This window comes from Sander lucioperca, chromosome 8 (genome assembly GCF_008315115.2).
Source record: "Sander lucioperca isolate FBNREF2018 chromosome 8, SLUC_FBN_1.2, whole genome shotgun sequence".
Taxonomy (NCBI): domain Eukaryota; kingdom Metazoa; phylum Chordata; class Actinopteri; order Perciformes; family Percidae; genus Sander; species Sander lucioperca.
The window spans coordinates 28,900,796-28,919,721 of NC_050180.1; the positions used below are offsets into that span (position 1 = coordinate 28,900,796).

The following is an 18,926-nucleotide window of genomic DNA, read 5'->3' on the forward strand; positions in this document are numbered from 1 at the left end:
CAAAATCAGGTTTTGGTTTATTCTTTCTTGTGACAGGCCTGAAGATCTATAGAGATTAATAAATATTCAAGGCCATCTCTAAAAGATGCTGACAAAGACTCATATATACATAGACAAAACTGAAAACACTCCGATGTAAGTATCATAGTGTTAATAGCAGATGCAGAAGGTAGAATGCTAGAAGGGCTTTTATGAAACTAAGATTAGAACAGTGAAGTAAAAAATGAACCACAATTTGGTCTCTCTCTTAAAAGTGGTGACGTTTGCAGCAAATTTCAAGTGGTCGGGTAGCAAGTTCTAGGACTTAGTTCCTTTCATAGAAAAAGCTGTTGGAGCAAAAATGTTTTGCAGAGTGGGACTTGCCACTTGAAGCTGTTCTGGTGGATCTGTTAAAGTTCTGTAATCTCGTGATGTATTTGTAATAAGGCTGAGGAGCAAGTCTATTTAAACATTTGAACACAAGCATTACATAGTTAAAATCAATAAAGTTTGCAAAAAGGTTGTATTTACTTAAAATGCGATGCAATAATTGTACCCATTTTGTTTTATGTCCAACATTTTGTTAAGACACTCTGTGGATTTAATTACAGACTGGTTGACCTGCGACCAGGCAGCCAGACCAAAGGACATATTTGATAAAGCAAGGCACAGTCAGATGTCAAGCAATTTCTCACCATCTTAAAACAGGTTAAAAAAGGTTAGCCTTAAACGTTTTACAAATCTTTTTAGCATGACTATTAAAAGTTAACTGAGAATCTAAAATTAAATTATCCCCAAATACTTAATCTGTTACTTGTTCAATGAGTTCACCTTTCTAACATTCAAGGATTCTGTTGCAAGTAGCTTTTTAATTGTAAAACAGATAGACCTGGAAAGTCGTTGATACAAACTGAAGTTCTGGTGAATCCAACACATTATACACACTTACAGTATGTATGTACAAGTATAAAAGAGCTGAAATGATTTTGCTATCAATTTATGAAATATCTAATGACAAATGCAATATCAGATTACAGGCTTATTAATATAATGCAATGAAACAAATCTTTAATTTGAACTAAAGACAAAGTTAATATATATTATTTGACCACTTTTAAATGCTATTAAATTATGGTATGTAGTGTGGGATGCAGCTGGAAAGGAAGAAAGAAAAACACAAGGAGAAGAGGTAAGGAGAAACTGGAGACAGGATGTACACAAACACACTAAAAACACGATTTTAGAGATGAGAGCCAGTTCTTCCAGGCTAGCCAGGCTTCAACTCAAGGTCTCACACTGTCACAATACAGTGCTTCTGAAAGTGTGGTAGGATACAAAGATACACCTGATGGATCACAGTGTAATTTGTTTACATGTTAAGTGTTGCTGATGGTGGAGTTCCTTAGCCTGGGAAAACCCTGACGAACTTCCGGCAAATTTGAGATTTGCTCTGCAAGTCAGTCTGGCCAAGCCCAATTCCAATTTTTCCAAATCAAGGCACCAATCACAACCGTTGAGGCGGGCTTTACACGATGACGATAGCACAGCGACGGCAAGCAGCTTTTTGTTTACATTCAACATGATGGCCACCGAAGCGCAGCAACCCGTTGATGCCGCTGTAGCTGCTACGTCACCCGGATCGTTGGTCTGATTGGTTGAAGGACTATCCAATTGCGCCAGAGGCATTTGAGCAGCGTCCGTTGGTGACGCCCCTTTGGAAATGGGCTGTGAATGAACGTTCCCCAGACCCACTCTCAGTTACAACTGAGAAGGGTCTGGTGTCAACCAGGCTAGGAGTTCCTGAAATGCATATAATGTCTGGAAAGTTGTCCGACCTTATCACAGAGAACAACACCACACTCTGGACTGTTTAAAGATTAGGACCTCCTATACCCTTATCCTACCTCTTGTATATGCAACAAAGTGTTGATTTGAGAGGAGAAAAAGAGATTAGTTTGATGCCAAACAAGATGGGAGGCAAGACAACAATAGAGGCTGACAAAGATGGGAAGTTGTGCCGAGCTCCTCCAAAGAGACAAGGCTCTAGGGTCTTCCACCTGTTCTACATCAACCTCCACCTCCACACACTTCTCAAGAAAGTATGTGCTATGAGATCAGTGACCAAACATTTATTTATAGTTCAGTATATATACACACAAGTTACAACGCATTCAGGAATGCATGTTTAGATAGCCATGTTAGAGGTTACAGAGTGTCTGCATAAAGATAATCTAATTGTTCATTGTAGAAAAGAACACCACAACAAATATGGCCCATTCAAATACCTCATACACAGGTATTTTGACGTATGAAGAAATTGGAACAAGTTCAGAAGGTAGAGAGGAACACAGCCAGAGAGGAACAAAGGTGGCTGACTGACAATTGCTTTTTTTTTCCATTCCTCCCCCTCCTCTCCTTATTTGTGCCCCTATGCTCTCCCCATAGTCCCAGAATCCATGTCTTCCACCTCTCCCTCCATCTGTCCCGCCCGTGATACAATCTGTTACTTCCTGTGACACAGCACCAAAGCCACAACCCACTTCCTGCTGCCAACACTGCCTAATAAGGACTGCCTCAGCCTGAACAATCAATATGCACACACATATACATAGGTCCTATATTTTCTAAAAGTAGTTAACATTTCACAACACATCAGGGGGGTTGTCATAGAAAAGTGTATTCTATAAACTTCAAAGTGCCTTCCTGCAATTGTGTTACTTGGCACACGTATTATAATAATTGTGCCACAGTGAATGCTGGTCGAATTTTTCATAGTAACTTCCTCTCCTGTATGCTTTCTGGCAATCTGTAGCTAGAGAGATTTTTGCAGATGTCCTGCACTTTACTTATGTTTCCTATATTTTGGCAACAAACAAGTCATGTTTGTTTGTATTTCAACTGGTCAAACAGACAAATACTTTATTAAACTATCAGTCGTAACTTGTAATGAAGAGGGATCTATTCTCAGACAATGTTTGGACAGGTGAGAAGTGCTGAGCGAGAAAGGACTTCGAATATAAAAAAAAGTGTAATAAATACAGATAGAGTTGCAATGTGGAATGAAAGCAAAGCATTTTAGAGAGGTTATTTAAGTCTATGCTAAGTAGGTCAGGCCTATACAGTATAATGGCCGATTTTAGCTTATAGCAGCTCTATCTAAACTGATAAATAACAAGAAATTGCATGTCAGAAATGGCAGAGATATGTTTGAGATAACTTAGAACTATGTGCCAATCACATACTTTGTCCGCCAAATAGCAATGTACAATGTCCAAGCACATATCTTGGTCAAAATTATTTTAAAAAAACTTTGTGAAAAACTAAATGTTTTGTATGTTAAGTGTTTATGCCGATATATCATTATAGTACGTTTGTAACTCAAATGTCAATATGGTTTGGGCTCTTATGCTGAGGGTGTTCAATAATTGAAAAAAACAACAACACTCAATTGTATTTTGAAATCAATTACTTTCGAGAATTATGATTTTTAATTCTCAGTTTGACAAGGTCAAAGTGGATGTACACATCCCTACAGGTTGTTTGCAATATCTTGGATATGTGGTTTTAATATTTGAACTTAAATGAAGGGAACAAAAGCTACACATACCCAGAAAACTAAGTCACAAATATTTTGACAAAAGCGAATAAAGAAAGGATTTTTACAAGGGCGAGAAAGCACTCTGGAAATGGGCTTAACATTGACAGTGGCCTTAAATGCACACTTAATGCCCATCGGTCACTGTGAGCAGGTTAAAGCTACCTCGGGTTGGATGGATAAATACTGCAGCGTTCTCTGATCTCATCTGCACCAAGCATGCTGTTGATGTCTGTCCCGCAGAGAGGGCTTAAGGGAACTGGGAGGGGGCAGAGACTTCGGACCGGGAAATGGATGCATATTTAATAGCAGAGAAAGCGAGGGCTCAGGAGTGAGACGAAGCAGCTGCATTATTGATAGAACTATGGACGCTGAGACGCTAAAAGCGCGTGTGGCACACACACATAAAGACGAGGACCTGCGCAGCTCTCGCACCTGTCATTCTGCCAACACGTGTCCATGTGTTGACCCGGTACACTGGGTGTAACAGGCTGCAGAAGACCCACAGCTGGATTTGACTGGACTGACTTTTAGTACTGGAATGAACCACGACAGGCGCAGTCATAAACTATCTATTTCTGTCCTTCCTCGGACTAGGACCACCAGTTTACTAGTGAGGACACAGACGCTGACTGTGGAGCCAAGTCAAATGGTCACTTAGCTTAATAGGTTTTCTCTTAAGCACAAATAGGTCACTAGCTGATGTTCTGGTAGGGATTTGAGCCACCAAATACCTCACACTAAGGACTTCTCAACGGAGGACTCAAGCACAGTAAAGATCACCAGAGTGATATTTCAAATTGCAGGTATACTTTGAAAAAAACAAACTGAACCCAGTCTGTCTTCGCTTGTCGTTATTACAGCCACATTGAGTTCCTCATCCCTCTGTGGTTTCTCGGGCTGCAAGGGGTTAACAGGAAACCGCAGTGCACGGCCGGGGCACACGCTCTCTTGGAAATGTCTGTATAAGGCTGTGCTCTCAGAGCTTTTCCCCAAAATGTGCTGGCAAGTACAGTCAGGCCCAGTGGCTCTGTCTCTTCCCTCCTCCATTAACCTGACCCTCCCACCACGCTCCTCTCCCACTCTCCCCTAATTCCCTCACCATTCTCTCAGACTCAAATGATTTAACCAAGATCTGTCAAGAGATGTCTCTTCGGTGGCATTCTTGCAGAGATATAGATTACATAATGCGGCAGTTCATATTTATATTTGGTTCAGGGATAAGAAGGCCCCTAACATATAGTCAAATGGATAAGAGTACATTCATCCTGTGTATCATAAGACAGTTTTACTTAGCCAAATAGCACACATAACATCAGCCTTAAAGGGTAACTACCGTTTTTATGTCTAAGTGACTGATGGGAACAACAATCTTTGAAATTTGTCCAGTATTAAGCAAGAAACGAAACAAGCAATGTAAGTTATGGGGCAATTGTCCAGCTTGTATTTACCATCACACAAGTGCTCATTCTGCCACTGACAGGCTCAGATTAATATTCTAAGTGTCTGACAACATTATGGACAGGATTTCTAAGGAGGTCGATCTTTCTATGTAAGAGTAAGATCCTTTTTTTATACATAAAAACATCCGCGAAATCGCTTTCGCTAAACCCACCAGACTTCATGTAAATAAACATTTTAGCATCGTAAAATACACTTCATTCAAAGTCGACCGAAACAAAATAAAACTATGAAAAGCCGTTTTGGGTCGTCTTTCCACTTTTCCAACCATCACAACTCTAGTCTTGGTTGAAATAAACACATAGTTTATCAATTTACATGTGAAAATATGTTGGCTCTATACACGCTAAAAGTATTGCTTTTTTAAATGGAGTTTGGTGGGTTTAGCGCTAGCGACGTCAGAGCTGTTTCTGGTTAAACAAAAAAGGTCTCAAAGAGGTTTTAAAGGTCTATCTCTGAAGGAATCCTTTCCATAATGTTGTCAGACACTTCGAATATTAATCTGAGCCTGTCAGTGGCAAAACGAGCACTTTTGTGAAGGTAAATACAAGCTGGACAACTGCCCTATTAACTTACAGCCGACTGTAGCGATCTTGCTTAATACTGGACCAATTTCAAAGATTGTCGTTTCCATCAGTCACTTAGACACAAAAACATAGGAAAATAGGGTCCAGGTTGAAAAAAAAAAAAAAGGTAGTTACCCTTTAAGGCTGACACAAAACACACTGAAGTTACACAGTGTTGTCTAGACACCAAGTAATACCATTTGTCTCTGCGTCCATTCCTGGCTCACTGTCCCTGCTAATTCGTCAGGCTTCTTTCTCCTCCAGTGGTTCATAATACCACTATATGAAAAACCTTTTTTTTTTGCCCTCACAACAGCCAACTATCATTTTTTAATGATGTTCAGGCTTTTCGAGTTAGTCTTGCCTCCAGGAATAAGTGTCTTTATCTGTGGTAAAAAAATAAATAAAATACAGCAGGGAAGACTGAAACCTGCAGGAGTAACTCATTTTCACACACACAGCAAGCTAGTGCAATCAAACAATAATATCCATGCAGCATCATGTGTCATCAATAGAACTTTGTTTTTTTACAGTTTTCATAATTGAGTCACACACACTCATGGTCAATTATGAAACATAACAAACCGGTGTCATATTTAAATTAGTAAACCACAGGTGGCCATGCTGCACCTTAGATGAACAAACAATGATTCATTACATATTTTCTTTCTTCCCTTACAGTTAAATGTCACATTAAAACCAGACAGGGACTGAGAAACAGTCACTTAATAATGTCTGTGGGTATTAAACCACTTCCTCCTCCTCTTCACGGCCTGATAAAAATAAAGACAGCATTCCACAGATGATAGTCACGCATGATAAATATTGATATTGTTTAAAAAAAAAAAAAAAAAAAGGCCTCTATATAATGTGTACATGAAAAATGCTTTGTGTTTTTTCCAGTGATCATTTACAGGTGAATTCCTGTTTTTTCTTTTTTATCTTAAGGTAAACAGAAAACAATACTGCAAATCAAAAAAAAAAATCATTCCATCCTATCTGCAGATGTGTATCTTTATTTGAGCAAAATCATAAGATTTTAATATTTTAATATGTTATAATATCTATCTCTCTCTCTCTCTATATATATATATATATATATATATATATATATATATATAGAGAGAGAGAGAGAGAGAGAGAGATATATATATAGAGAGAGAGATATATATATATATATATATAGATCTATCTATCTATCTATCTATCTATCTATATATAGAGATAGAGATATATATATCCAGAACTCATTTATAAGTGAAGGGTGAAACTTGCCCTTTCTACCACAGCACCTGGATGGGTGACACCAGACACACGTGGGAAAGTCACGTTGGACTGCAAACAGAAGTGAGAAAAGAAAGTGTTTGTTGCAAAGAGGCAACATGGGAAAACACAACATGTGCCAGCAAAGGAATGCATACACTGCATACAATATTATGAAACCCAAGCTGCAATGCACGGTTAATCAAGTGTGGCATCAGAACATTTGCTTGTTAGCTATTACCATAATGCAAGAGAGACTGAATTGTCCTTTGAAATAAGTGTTTTGCAGCCTCATTGCACACACCGGACTGAGGTCATGATGGTGGTAAAGTACTTGACCTCTGATGCTGACTCGGACATGGAAAGTCCAAACAATAGCTTGTTAACGCTGGCCTGGTCATCTGACAGTACACTGTCCTCAAACCACCCTCAGGCCACGTAAATGGCTGTCAGGGATGTTCAGCTGGGCCCACATGACTCCAAAAATCAACCTTTCTGAACAACATACATTTCATGAAACCGGTTTGTTTCTCATGTCAATGTTTAGCGACTATCACAGACTGTAAAAGTAGGTGCAAGATAAGCTTTCAAACTGCAAAGTGCAGTTCCAGCTGTCCTATAATGTTAATATGTGACCCAACACCTGGACCCAAAAATAAACTCCCCATTGATGCAGCTTCTTTTTTCAAATATAAAACACAAACAGGAATCTAAACACATGCAAATTATTCTGAGGATTCTGCTGTTTTCATATAAAAAAGAAACAAAAAGGTTTTCTTCCTCTTTGCTGAAATACTGACAGTTAAAAATGTATAACCTATAACAAGGAAATTAAAGAACAAATTCACAGGGCAAACAGGACTTTCGGAGGTTGAATGAAATACATTTTAGACTTTTGGAAAGTGAGTTGTTTTTTGACTATATTGTCCTACCCACAACAGTAAGGGCTGAATAAAAAATTGAAAGCTTTTAGACTAAGGTTATGCAAGAAAAGGAGATCTCTAATAGACCTCATTTGCCTTATTCCTTTGCTAACTTCTTTGTGGTTCTCAGCCGGTTTCTTCTCACATAGGTCTGAGCATGCTGCTAAAGCACATAAATAGACACACACACACACATGCATTTGCTGCAGGCTACTGCTTTCTGCCTCCACGAGTCAGCAACACAGAAACAGGCATCGCTATTTCAGCTATTCTTAAGCATTCCTTCTCAATATCTTTGTCTGAATGGAGTCACACATCTTCAGCTAAAACTCCTCTACTAAGAAAACCCCTCCGCATTCCTCGAGCACTGACTCATCCTTTGCCTGGCATCGTTTACCCAGCATTTTGGAAAAGTTGAACAGACGTTTGGCCAAGAACTTTAATTTTGTTATGTGACCACTTCAAGAGTGGAGATGAATTCCTTCCTGCTTGTGAGGCAGTGTGGGGGAGTTGAGAGTGTGTGTGTGTGTGTGTGTGTGTTGGGGGGGTGGGGACTGACACACTCAGTGCCCATATTTGGAACCATCTCACCTCTGTCCTCTTCACTGAGCTCAATTCCTTTTACAGGTTGGAGCACATCCTCCTCGACACATCCAAGGATGAGGCAGGTCTACTTTTCTGCCTGGCTTGTACACAAATTCCTTTACACTAGAGAATACGCGTCTTCCCTCAACTCTGAGCCCAAAGATGACAAAACATAAGAAGACAACACCGAATCATAATTTCTGCTTCTCACTCATTGAGTGGCATGAGTGAGTAGACTTTGACCTTACATTAGTCTACTTTGCAGAGATAGTGGCTACTTAGATAATAGTTGTACAATGCATTACACAAACGAAGCCCAATTCCATCAGCAGAACACCAAGTTCATTATGGCAAACAAACTGTAATAAAGACTTTGAGCGCTCTTGCAGACCTTTGCAAGTTACTTTTTTTTTCTCACATGTGAAAGCTTTGCTGCCAACAACAAATAAGGCCTGTTACCTGGTAACTAGTCTGGATCAACAGAAGTACAGTTCCAGGATAATTGCCTGACATCCACACATGGCTCACACGCCGGATGTCCCTCACCTTCTGCTCTCTGTGTGCTGCCGTTCTCAAACTCCGTTCACTTCGGGAAACAACAACAAACTTCGAGTTTGCAAGTTACACGCTAAAAATCGAAGGTTTTGAAGAAAATATGGATTGGAATACGGAATTTACTATGTAACTGGGACGTTTTGGGAGCGAATGGAGAGGATTGGACGAAGTACACACGGCAATACACTGGTAAGGGCAAATTCCAGCTAATTTAAATAGCTCGCACAATACAGTTACTGTATTGTGTATGTTAACGGTTAACTTCATTTAATATTGTATGTAGCGTTGTCTTTTGCGGGGTGCAAATGTTCCACCAAAACAAGTTCCTTCCCGAGACCATTTTGCAGAGCCAGCATCGCTGAGTCCGGAGCTTAGCGACCCCACCCCCCCAAGACGATTGTGATTGATTTAAAGAAATGCAAACAAAGGACTTGATCGTTCATGTTCGGTCACGATTTGATTCAATAAAAAAAAAAGTCAACAGGAATGCCACAATAAGAGCCACTAGATATCTCAGTTTTTAATTTTATTTTTATTTATATATATATATATATATATATATATATATATATATATATATATATATATATATATATATATATGATAACCACTGCCATTTAGACAGAATGATCAGACGGAGTGGGAGGAGCAACAACTGTGTCTATAAACATAATTATGTGCATCGCTAATCATGGAAAAAAGTGTCACCCATGCAGAAAATGGTTCAGTCTTTAACTGAAGAAGTCAAAACAGGTTCTCCTTTCAAGCCTGGCCTTTTCTGTTTAGTTATAAACAACCCAGAGTGTAAGTGGTGCCTAATGATAATATAAGGAAACTGCTGCCCAGCAAATAATCTGCTGGGTTTCCTTCAATACTGTTTTATCTAATGCAGCCTTTGTGTATCAGCAATCAACATCATACCAGATAAGTGAAGTTAAGATCTGAGGACCTGAAAGACAGGAATGCTTAAGATGGCTGACAGCATAAAGCAATTTTTATACCAACTGGCATCCATTACGCTCCATTAAGCAGTGGACCCCTGATGAACCCAATGTATCTTTGTGCCCATTAGCAGTGCTGACCATACAATATATCACTACAGCACTTCTGCCCACAACAAGCTTTAGTTTCACTATGTTGTTAGACCCAGGCTCTCCTTTAGCTGGGATGATGTCACTTTCAGTTTGGCTAATGCAAAAAGACCACAGGGTTTTGGTCTTTCACTTCATTCGGCCACTGCTGTTTGTCCTGCTCTATTTAACGTTTTTGATGGCTAGAAGATAAGTCATGTTACCCCTATAATTGTATAGTCCTGGTGGACCGCCAGGCCAATAGGAACCCCAGTCAGAAATCTTTTTTGAATGCCAAATAGCCATTGTGTTTTCCCTGTATTCATTCTGCAGCGGCACACCGCCGTGAGTCCATGAATGAGGCAACTTTCTGTGGTTAGTTCAGATCTGTAACGGCAGGACAGTCAAGTGTGTTATCTAAACTGCTAAAGATTACAAACAGGCTTGGTAGTGAACATGCTAATGTTCTGATGAATTCGGTGTTTGAAGCTGAGCTGGACCAGAGAATATTCAGTTAAAAACAGATCGGTGCAGGTTGTACGCTTGGCAAGGTGATGCCTACTGATCCTAAGTTAAGTATCCTAAATATTTAATTTTGTGATAACTAATGATGGAAAAATCTTTAATTGGCAAGTGTCTTTTGGAGGCTAAAAGGTGCATTGCTAGGTCATGGAAAAACCCATCTGTCTGTGGTATTTCTGAATGGTTAAACGGAGTGACTTCCTATCTGGCACTGGAAAAGAGAAGTTATTTCACAAAAAACACGATCGATAGGTTTTTGGAGTATTTGGAGAGTTTTTTTTATAATTTCCTGGAAAATGAAAGTACATGAAGTGATGGAGGGAGTGATGAACTGACTTGATTGTTACTGTGGCTGTGCCACCCTTTTTTTTTTTTTTTTTATAAATTTATTTATTCATATTTTATGTTTATTCATTATTGTGTAAAGCCGTGCTCATGTGCACATATATAATTTTAGTATTCTAGTGCATCATATGTGTATATGGATGCAGAATGTATCATACATTTACATACTTATATACAACATTCATCTCGATTTTGTATTAATTTAACATAACTGTTGTGATCCCTTTGTTGTGGGGAGGGGGGGTGGGGGGTGGCTATGTGCGATTGCTCTGTTTGTGTGCGCTGTTTGTGCATGCTGTCTGTTCCGTTTTTTGTTGCTGTGCTTGTCTATGTTGTAAAGAAAACAAAAACATCAACATTTGATGTGGAGTAGGCCTGCACGATATTGTAAAAAATGACATTGATATATTTTTTTCCTGCGAATATATATTGTGATATGAAAAAAAGACTAATTTTTACAAGATGACATAAATAGCTCTACTTGGAAATAATAAATCATTCTCGACTACTGCTGTGATTTTGTAGGGGAGTGCATCAACATAGAAAATAAAAATTAAAAAAGGAGCTTTTCTAATGTGAACCAGTCTTTGTTGAACTTTAAATTAAAGTTCAACAAAGAATGGTTTGAAGAGGTTTCGAAGAAAATGTCTGTAAAGCATTAAAGTCTTTAATGCTTTACAAACACACTGTGACACTGCAGTGACACTGGCACTGTGACTACTCTTCTAAAGTTATTTTGGAGAGGGAAATCAGGTAGAAATACACTGGATGACTGACCTATCAATCCAGGCTAAAGTGAATGATATTACTAATGCATCCATGTTGCTTCCTCTAAATTTCAGGTTGTGGTCGACTAGCGGGGCCTGCGTTGGTTGTTTGATAAATTGATCAACAATGATTGTGATTGGTGGTTCGCAGTGCATGCAGACCTGCATGTCACGCACTAGCAACAAACACTGTGTATCCAATAACACTTAAATCAGTGTAAATTACGTTAAGACACAGACTTCTGTTGTAGATTAGCGTTACGTTTCCAGCGTCGCTTCTCCAACCCGTAACGTTAGTTGGGACAGACCCCTTGTTTCTTTAAGGCGCTGACACACCAACCCGATTATCGGCTGTCAGACGGTGACCCGAGTCTGTTTGGTGTGTCAGTCGGAGGAGCCGTCATCGTTCATTTGGGCCGATTTGTCTTGTTGAATCGGCCAGTGGGCAGTCAAACTCAATGACCAATTACCGGAAAGGACGAGCGGGATAAGCATGACGAACACCTCTCAAAATCTGACGAAAATCTTTTAAACTGACCTTTGTCGATCTGAAATGAAGACAGATTCAGCAACTGCATGGCCTATTTCTCGCTTAAAATGTTTTCAGAAACACGTTTCGGTTAACTATTTTCGTAAAATACAAGATCGTATTCCTTCCATCAGGAGAAGCCAGACCCACGTGGCGCGTTCGTCCTATCAGCTGCCGGTTTTCATTTTTTGGACGACAATACAGATTAGCGCCGCCTGCTGTTATGGAGACTTATTACGTCTCGCGCAGAACGTATGCTCAAGTCGGCGTCGCTTCGGTGTGTTCCGAGGCACTTTTTTGACCAACTCAGGGAGACTGATCAGTCCAACTGCCTTTTCTGCCGACGGTCGGTCGTCGGGTTGGTGTGTCAGAGCCTTAAGGCTAACTATATTAGCTTTAGCCTGGCTGGTAGCAGCTTTCTGCGGTGAAAAATGGCCGGGAGATGTCGTGTTAAGTTGCATTAATCAGGTGATTTAGTTCGCCTTTGCAGCGTACATAAAACAATGACTACTGTAGCTTCATTACCCATCGAAAAGCATGTGCATCACTGTGTCAGTGGCAGCTGCCGCTTACGGTACTTTTCTACACACCGAGAGCCTCACTTCCCATAACAAAGCCCGTCGGACTAAGGTTACGTTATACACGTTGCCCACATGGCTAACTGTCTTAAAGGGGAAGGGTCGGCCGGTAACAATCATGTAAAAGGAGAACGGTGAAAAATTACTTTTCTGAGAACGGAATTTGGTGTGGTAGTAGCAAGACTGTATGGAAATTGTGGCCGGGTTGGTCAGTGGGTAGAGCAGGCGCACATATACTGAGAGGTCCAGCGTTCGAATCCGACCTGTGACGATTTCCTGCATGTCTTCCCCCTCTCTCTCTCTCCCCTTTCTCACCTAGCTGTCCTATCGAATAAAGGCGGAAAAGCACCCCCAAAAAAAAGACTGTATGGAAATGAATGGAAGGTGAAAACACCCAACTCAGTTTTGAGATTAGACTAATACAGGTAGTTCCCTATGCTTCAGGCCGTGCTAATGTTTATCTGGACAATGGTCAGTCTTCAAAGAAATATTTGCTTCAAGTTTTCCATCTTTACCAGCAACAACCTTACCATTAGAATCTGAATTAGCCAACTTATTAGGGCGAAATGACAATATACACCCCGAGACGATGTGTCAGCTGGGGTGGGCGATATGGCAAAAATATCCTATCACGATTTTTTTAAGCAGAATCACAATCCACGATCTTATCACAATTATTTCTCATTTTGTTTTTAAGACTATTTTGTAACTTACTGAATAGTACAACCAAACTAATTTAAAAAATATAGCCCTACAAGGTAACAAAGCCCCCCACCAAATTCAGTTCTAAAATGTTTGCTCACTCAACGTACCAGGGTTACATTATAACTTCCAGCAAACTCCCCAGCCATAATTGGGTTTACATAATATTCACACACATTTTATGAATTAACCATTATTTGTCAGGTATTAATGCACAATACATAAGCAGACTCAGTCCAATCTGGTTATTTTACCCTTTAAAAAGGTGTCTTATTTGAGTTTCAGGAAAATGTTTATCATAATAGGGGTGCGCTAAGAATTATTTTTAAATTTTTGAATTATTTATTTAAATTCCTGAGACAAAAGATTCAACGGTTTCAAAGCACCAAGCTTAGTGAACAACTACTAAATATGGGTATGGCATGCATGACCAATAAGCTAGTTAGGGTAAAAGTCAAGTTTAAAATAAGTGATCACAAAAGAAACAATACCATACAGAGAGAGCATAACCGCTAGGCCTGTAACAATTACATAATTGTCTAACCACATCATTTTCAAACACGTTTCCAATACCTGCGTGCACCCTGTAGTGTCACAGAACTCTACCCCATGATCCTATGGATTCCTACCCGAGGACGCCCCACCTGCAGTTGCAAGTCAAGTCGGCTTTCTAACTTTAGAAATCCACCAAAGCACCTTTATATGTGTTTTAGTAATGTAGTTAGACTGTCTACTGTATTTCATCTATTATTGTGCTTTGTTAAATTAATAATGTTACCGTAAATGATGGCACTGTAGCGGAAATGGTCATTCATTATGCTAGCGCAGTTCTACGGGGATCTGTAAATAACAACTTGTTTGCTACCATTAGCTAAGGTCCTAAGGGGTATGACTATTGATGGTAAGTGATCATTTTGTTTAGATGTGCCAAATTGTAATTATATAAGTGATTATTGGTTGGACCGTTGAGCTAAAGCTATGCTAGCGGCAGCTGTCTTGTTGCCATAGGAACTCCAAACATCCTGGGCTGTAGCTGCCTTAAGCCAGAGAAATTGAACACACTCTGTTTTTATTGATGAGGATAATCGGTCTATTGTCAATTTTATGTTAATTTAAGCAAAAAAAAAGTTTTATGACAATGATATTGTAAATCGCAATTATTTCTGAGACAATTAATTGTACAGCAAAATTTGGATTTGTTACTGCTCTAATAACTGCCTAATATAACATAACAGCACAATTAAATAAGAAAAACGTCGGCCACCACAAGGAAACTGGATTTGTCTCCAATAGACAATAGTAGGTTTTGTATGTTAAGCAACTCATGTAGCAAAGCGTCTAATCCAAGAGGCAGGCTGGCATAATGGCCTATTTATGAGTATGAGAGGTGGGAGGACCCAGAGGGGTAAATTGGTTCAGGGGAGGGGGTTGCAGTGATTGGGTGGTTTGGGAGACAAACTCACAGGGCAAGACCACTTCAATAATGGAGATTGGGGAGTGATGAAGCATACAGGCTTTTGTGATCATTTAGACACACTGTCACACCAACTGTACAGCGAGTCTTTTGAAGAGCATATCAACATGCAACTCTTTATGATGCATGAAATAAAGTACTTATTCTTAATCCATTGTAGAAAAGAATTCCCACAAGCACACCCCAATTACCTCAAATTGTTATTGCTTCTGGGGTGCGGGGGTAAGTGTGGATATTAGGAGATATTTGGTTAAAAAACTAATTTAAAAACTCTGTTTATGTTCACACTAAAGGTGCTGTAATTTCAGGTAAACAGTTTGCAAAAGACAATAAAAAGGAGAATCAGAAATGTGTCCATCTGCTAAGACAAATGCAGTTTTACATAGCTTTAGCTATGCATTTAAGTGAAAATTGAAGGGATCTTGGAGTACACAAATATTTCTTTGCTTAAAATTTAAATTGTTAAATAGATTTTGGGGAGTAACAACAGGCTGAAAACCAGTTTATACTCTCATACACTGATATCAGACTTCAAAAGAAAACAAAAATGCTGTGCAACGGAAGGAGAACAAGTAGAGACCCATCTCAACACACACTGTTGTGAAAATTACACAACATCGTGCCATAAACGCAATGCTATCACAACACCAATGAGTTTCAGCTTGTTGTCCTTACAAGGACATATATGCAATAATATTGCTAAATGCCTTAAACAACAGTTACTGTCCTGTTGGGACATGAGGTCAAGACGTTGAACATCTGATAGAGAAAGAGGATATGACTGACAGCAAAACTGCAAAGATCACTGTTAGAGCTGCATTCCTTTCCAGTTACTGCCTAGGCAGAAAAAAGCTGGAGCCGACACACAAAAGGAGACTGAGGGGGAGGCCATTTCCTTGCTTTTAAGGCTGATCAATAAAAAGCGCATGCAAGAGTGTAAGGAAGGAGAAAAGAGGAGGAGCCCAGTTTTGCATCGCTTCCAGGCATTTCGAGCTTCTAAACACAGCACAGGAAACTCGTTAGATTGCAAACCGTCTAGTAAGCAGATGCATTACACCTGTCTGCTTACGTCATATGCTTTAATTCTTGAGCCTGAGGCAGCCATACTGCTGGTGTCTGATAGGACATAAGTCTTTTAGTCACAGAGACCCAGTCAGTGAGTCATGGTGGGAAACAGGAGTCACCTCTGACAATAACAGTGAGTCATTAAGCAGATGGGTGCACTTCCTGTGCTACCTAACCAAAGGATGAGATAGTCTGAAATGCTGATACACTGATCTTAGCATTGATTTTTATTTAGGAGCATCTGCTTTGAACCAACAGGTGTGCACTAAAGGTGGTCATTGGAGATAACGTTGTACGAGTGGAATAGCAGGACGGTTCTATTGACTTCAAATGTAAAAGGTAGCTTAAAGTTAGGACGCATTACTGAAACCTTTTCTCAACTGGGTCAAATTGTTGAACTTTTGACCAACTGACTGCACTTCTGTGTCAACATTCACATACCACAGGCACAAATGACAATGAGCATGAGTGGAGCTGCATTCCAGTCTTTACCTATTATACAAGATGGCATCAACTGTTGAGGCCATAATGGAGGGCCAACAAGAGCAGCATCCAGATAAAGTAACCTACTATTATCAAGACAGATTTCACCTATCAACAGCTAGGAGAGACCCCTTTGAAGGTCATGATGAAACCTGAATATAGACAAAAATGTAATAGACTTTAATATTTACATAGTGTGTTTGGTGCAGTCTAGTTGCTGCACTGGTTTATGGTTGGGGAAGGATTTTTCAAGTGTAGCTGAGCAACATGACAATAAAGCAGTTTGCTTATCTTATTGTATGATGTGTAATAATTCAATTTAGTACCATAGCGGGGTACCATAGTGTTTTATTATTTACCATAGTGCCTGTGAGAGAGTGTTATCAAGGTGATGTGAACAATACTGTAAATACAACAGTTTACTATTTTTTCTCTTTACTTATTGTGTGTTTATCTTAAGAGTGTCTTGTACTTTCTTCGCTATCCCTTGCTGCTGCAACATTGTGAATTTCCTTATTGTGGGATTAATAAAGGATTTTGAATTTTGAATCTTTGTGTCTGGCAATAACCCCCACACCACAGGTATATCAAAGGAGAAAAATAGTGAATTCTTCTAATTGTATCATTTATTATGCTTTGCTAGATAACATTCATATTAAAGTGCATACGTATTCTGTATTGTATGTTACCATAGTAATCTTTTCTGGTCATTGCATTAACTTAATTAATGGCCTCATAAGGGTTTTTTTTTTATGCATTACTGTGATTGTTGTAGGATTTTAGGCAGCTAAAGTGCCTCCTGTCCATGCTGTAATCAAAGTAACTATGCACAAATATGTGCAAAACAAATACAAACCCTGGACCAACCCATGTGCTGAGCTAAGATATATTGTTACAGTAAGAGCAGTGCAATAGATCGGAGATAAAGAACTAATCACACAGGTTATCCACCCTGTACCACTGTACTCTGCTGTACCTTATGGTCCTGAATTAAACTCGCATCTGTCAAGCTCTCAAAAGACAATAGTTGTCCCTAGACATAAGAGGAGTGCTGCTCTGTTTAAATGTTAAGGAGTGAGGAAAAGAAGAAGGAAAAAAAAAAGGCCCAGCCAGGAGCCGTGGCTTCAAAGCATGTAATTGCCAACTGCACAGGCTGTGACAGGATGTGGAATTTGTGTACATGGGCTTTCCACTGAGAAATTTGGTTCCCGGCGCAAACTTCTGTTTTCCCAGAGGGCGAAAATAGTAGAAGAGGGATAGGTTTAATGTGTGGCTGTGAAATGCATGACATGATATAAACAGCAAGTGTATTCTGGGCATGGTGGCCCGAGCGGTCATTGTGTCACTGAAGGAGCCCCCTGTATAGAGGAGAATCCACCAAGCTGAAGTGCCTTTGAGCAGGACACTGAGTCTCATTCACATTTTCTATAAACTACCCTGACCTTAGTTATGAATACACTGTTGTTCACTTATGTTTTTATATCGTCGTTATTTTAGCATGATAGCGGTTTAGTTTAGGTACGTGCACAATAATACTAAACTGCAGCAGCCAAAGGAGCAAAACAATAGCCAACATGGAGTGTTTGAAACAAATCTATTTTTGTAATCTGACCGGCTCAAAAAAAACAATCTGGGAATATTTTCCCAAAGGCAGCCACACTTGAAATAGTGTTAGTACCGGTACAAGCTTTCAGTACGACCATGCTAACACGAATACTTTCTGATACACAAACCATCAAGTTAGCAAAGGTCACAAAACCTGCTAAACAGCGTGTGCCTCTGTAAGTTAGTTAAAACAACAGCAAAACAGGCAGTAGCTCGAGTTATTTGTGAATGAGAAATGCGATTTTAATGTGTTGGAAACAACTGCTGTGGCTAAACTACTAGGCAGACTCCAAAGAGATATTATAGGGTCAGAATTGAACAGTCGCCTTTGTGAAACCAGTGGCCGAAACACAAAATGTAGGCTGAAAAACACAATGCAGATGGAGGGATTTGAGCCGCTTTACCCACCTCATTGTTCGGCCAGAGTGGAGATCCTCTCCTCGTAGGGAAGTTTGGATGACTTCAGAGCTGAAGCCCGGCTTTAGAAGTCAAATTAGTAAAATAAAAAAACGAGAAAAATCGGCGAAAAGGGCGCATCTACACCCGCAAACGGGGTAGCCACTAGCGGTATAAAGAAAGCACACCTCGACAATTTCCTGGTTGTGTGGAGCGGGAGAGGAGGGGGGGGGTACAGTAGTGAAGCAGGTTTGTCAACTCCAATCACTATCCCACGTTGGTTTGTACGATCTTAAAAGGTGAAGCCGAGAAGAAGCGAGCTACACCAAAATCAGAACTTCTCTTTTCACACTTGCGTTGGTTTAACGCTCTGTTTCTGGAGATTAGAGCCGTGTGTCTGCGCCGGACTTTTCTCCGCTCCCTCGGTCGGTAGGTCTCTGTAATTCATTGGAGTCTGGCCCAA

At 39.8% G+C, this 18,926-nt stretch overlaps 1 protein-coding gene across 3 annotated transcripts in view; it reads right to left on the bottom strand.

Annotated features, from left to right (window-relative positions):
* vaspb (vasodilator stimulated phosphoprotein b) overlaps positions 1-18,926 on the bottom strand; it is a 33,998-nt gene extending 15,072 nt beyond the window's left edge. For 2 of the 3 annotated variants that reach the window (XM_036004339.1, XM_036004338.1), the window contains exon 1: positions 18,476-18,926. In XM_036004339.1, the coding sequence (XP_035860232.1) occupies positions 18,476-18,480 (5 nt within the window). In that variant the 5' untranslated portion in view covers positions 18,481-18,926. The remainder of the gene's footprint in view (positions 1-18,475) is intronic. The other variant, XM_031290835.2, reaches the window with a different exon arrangement.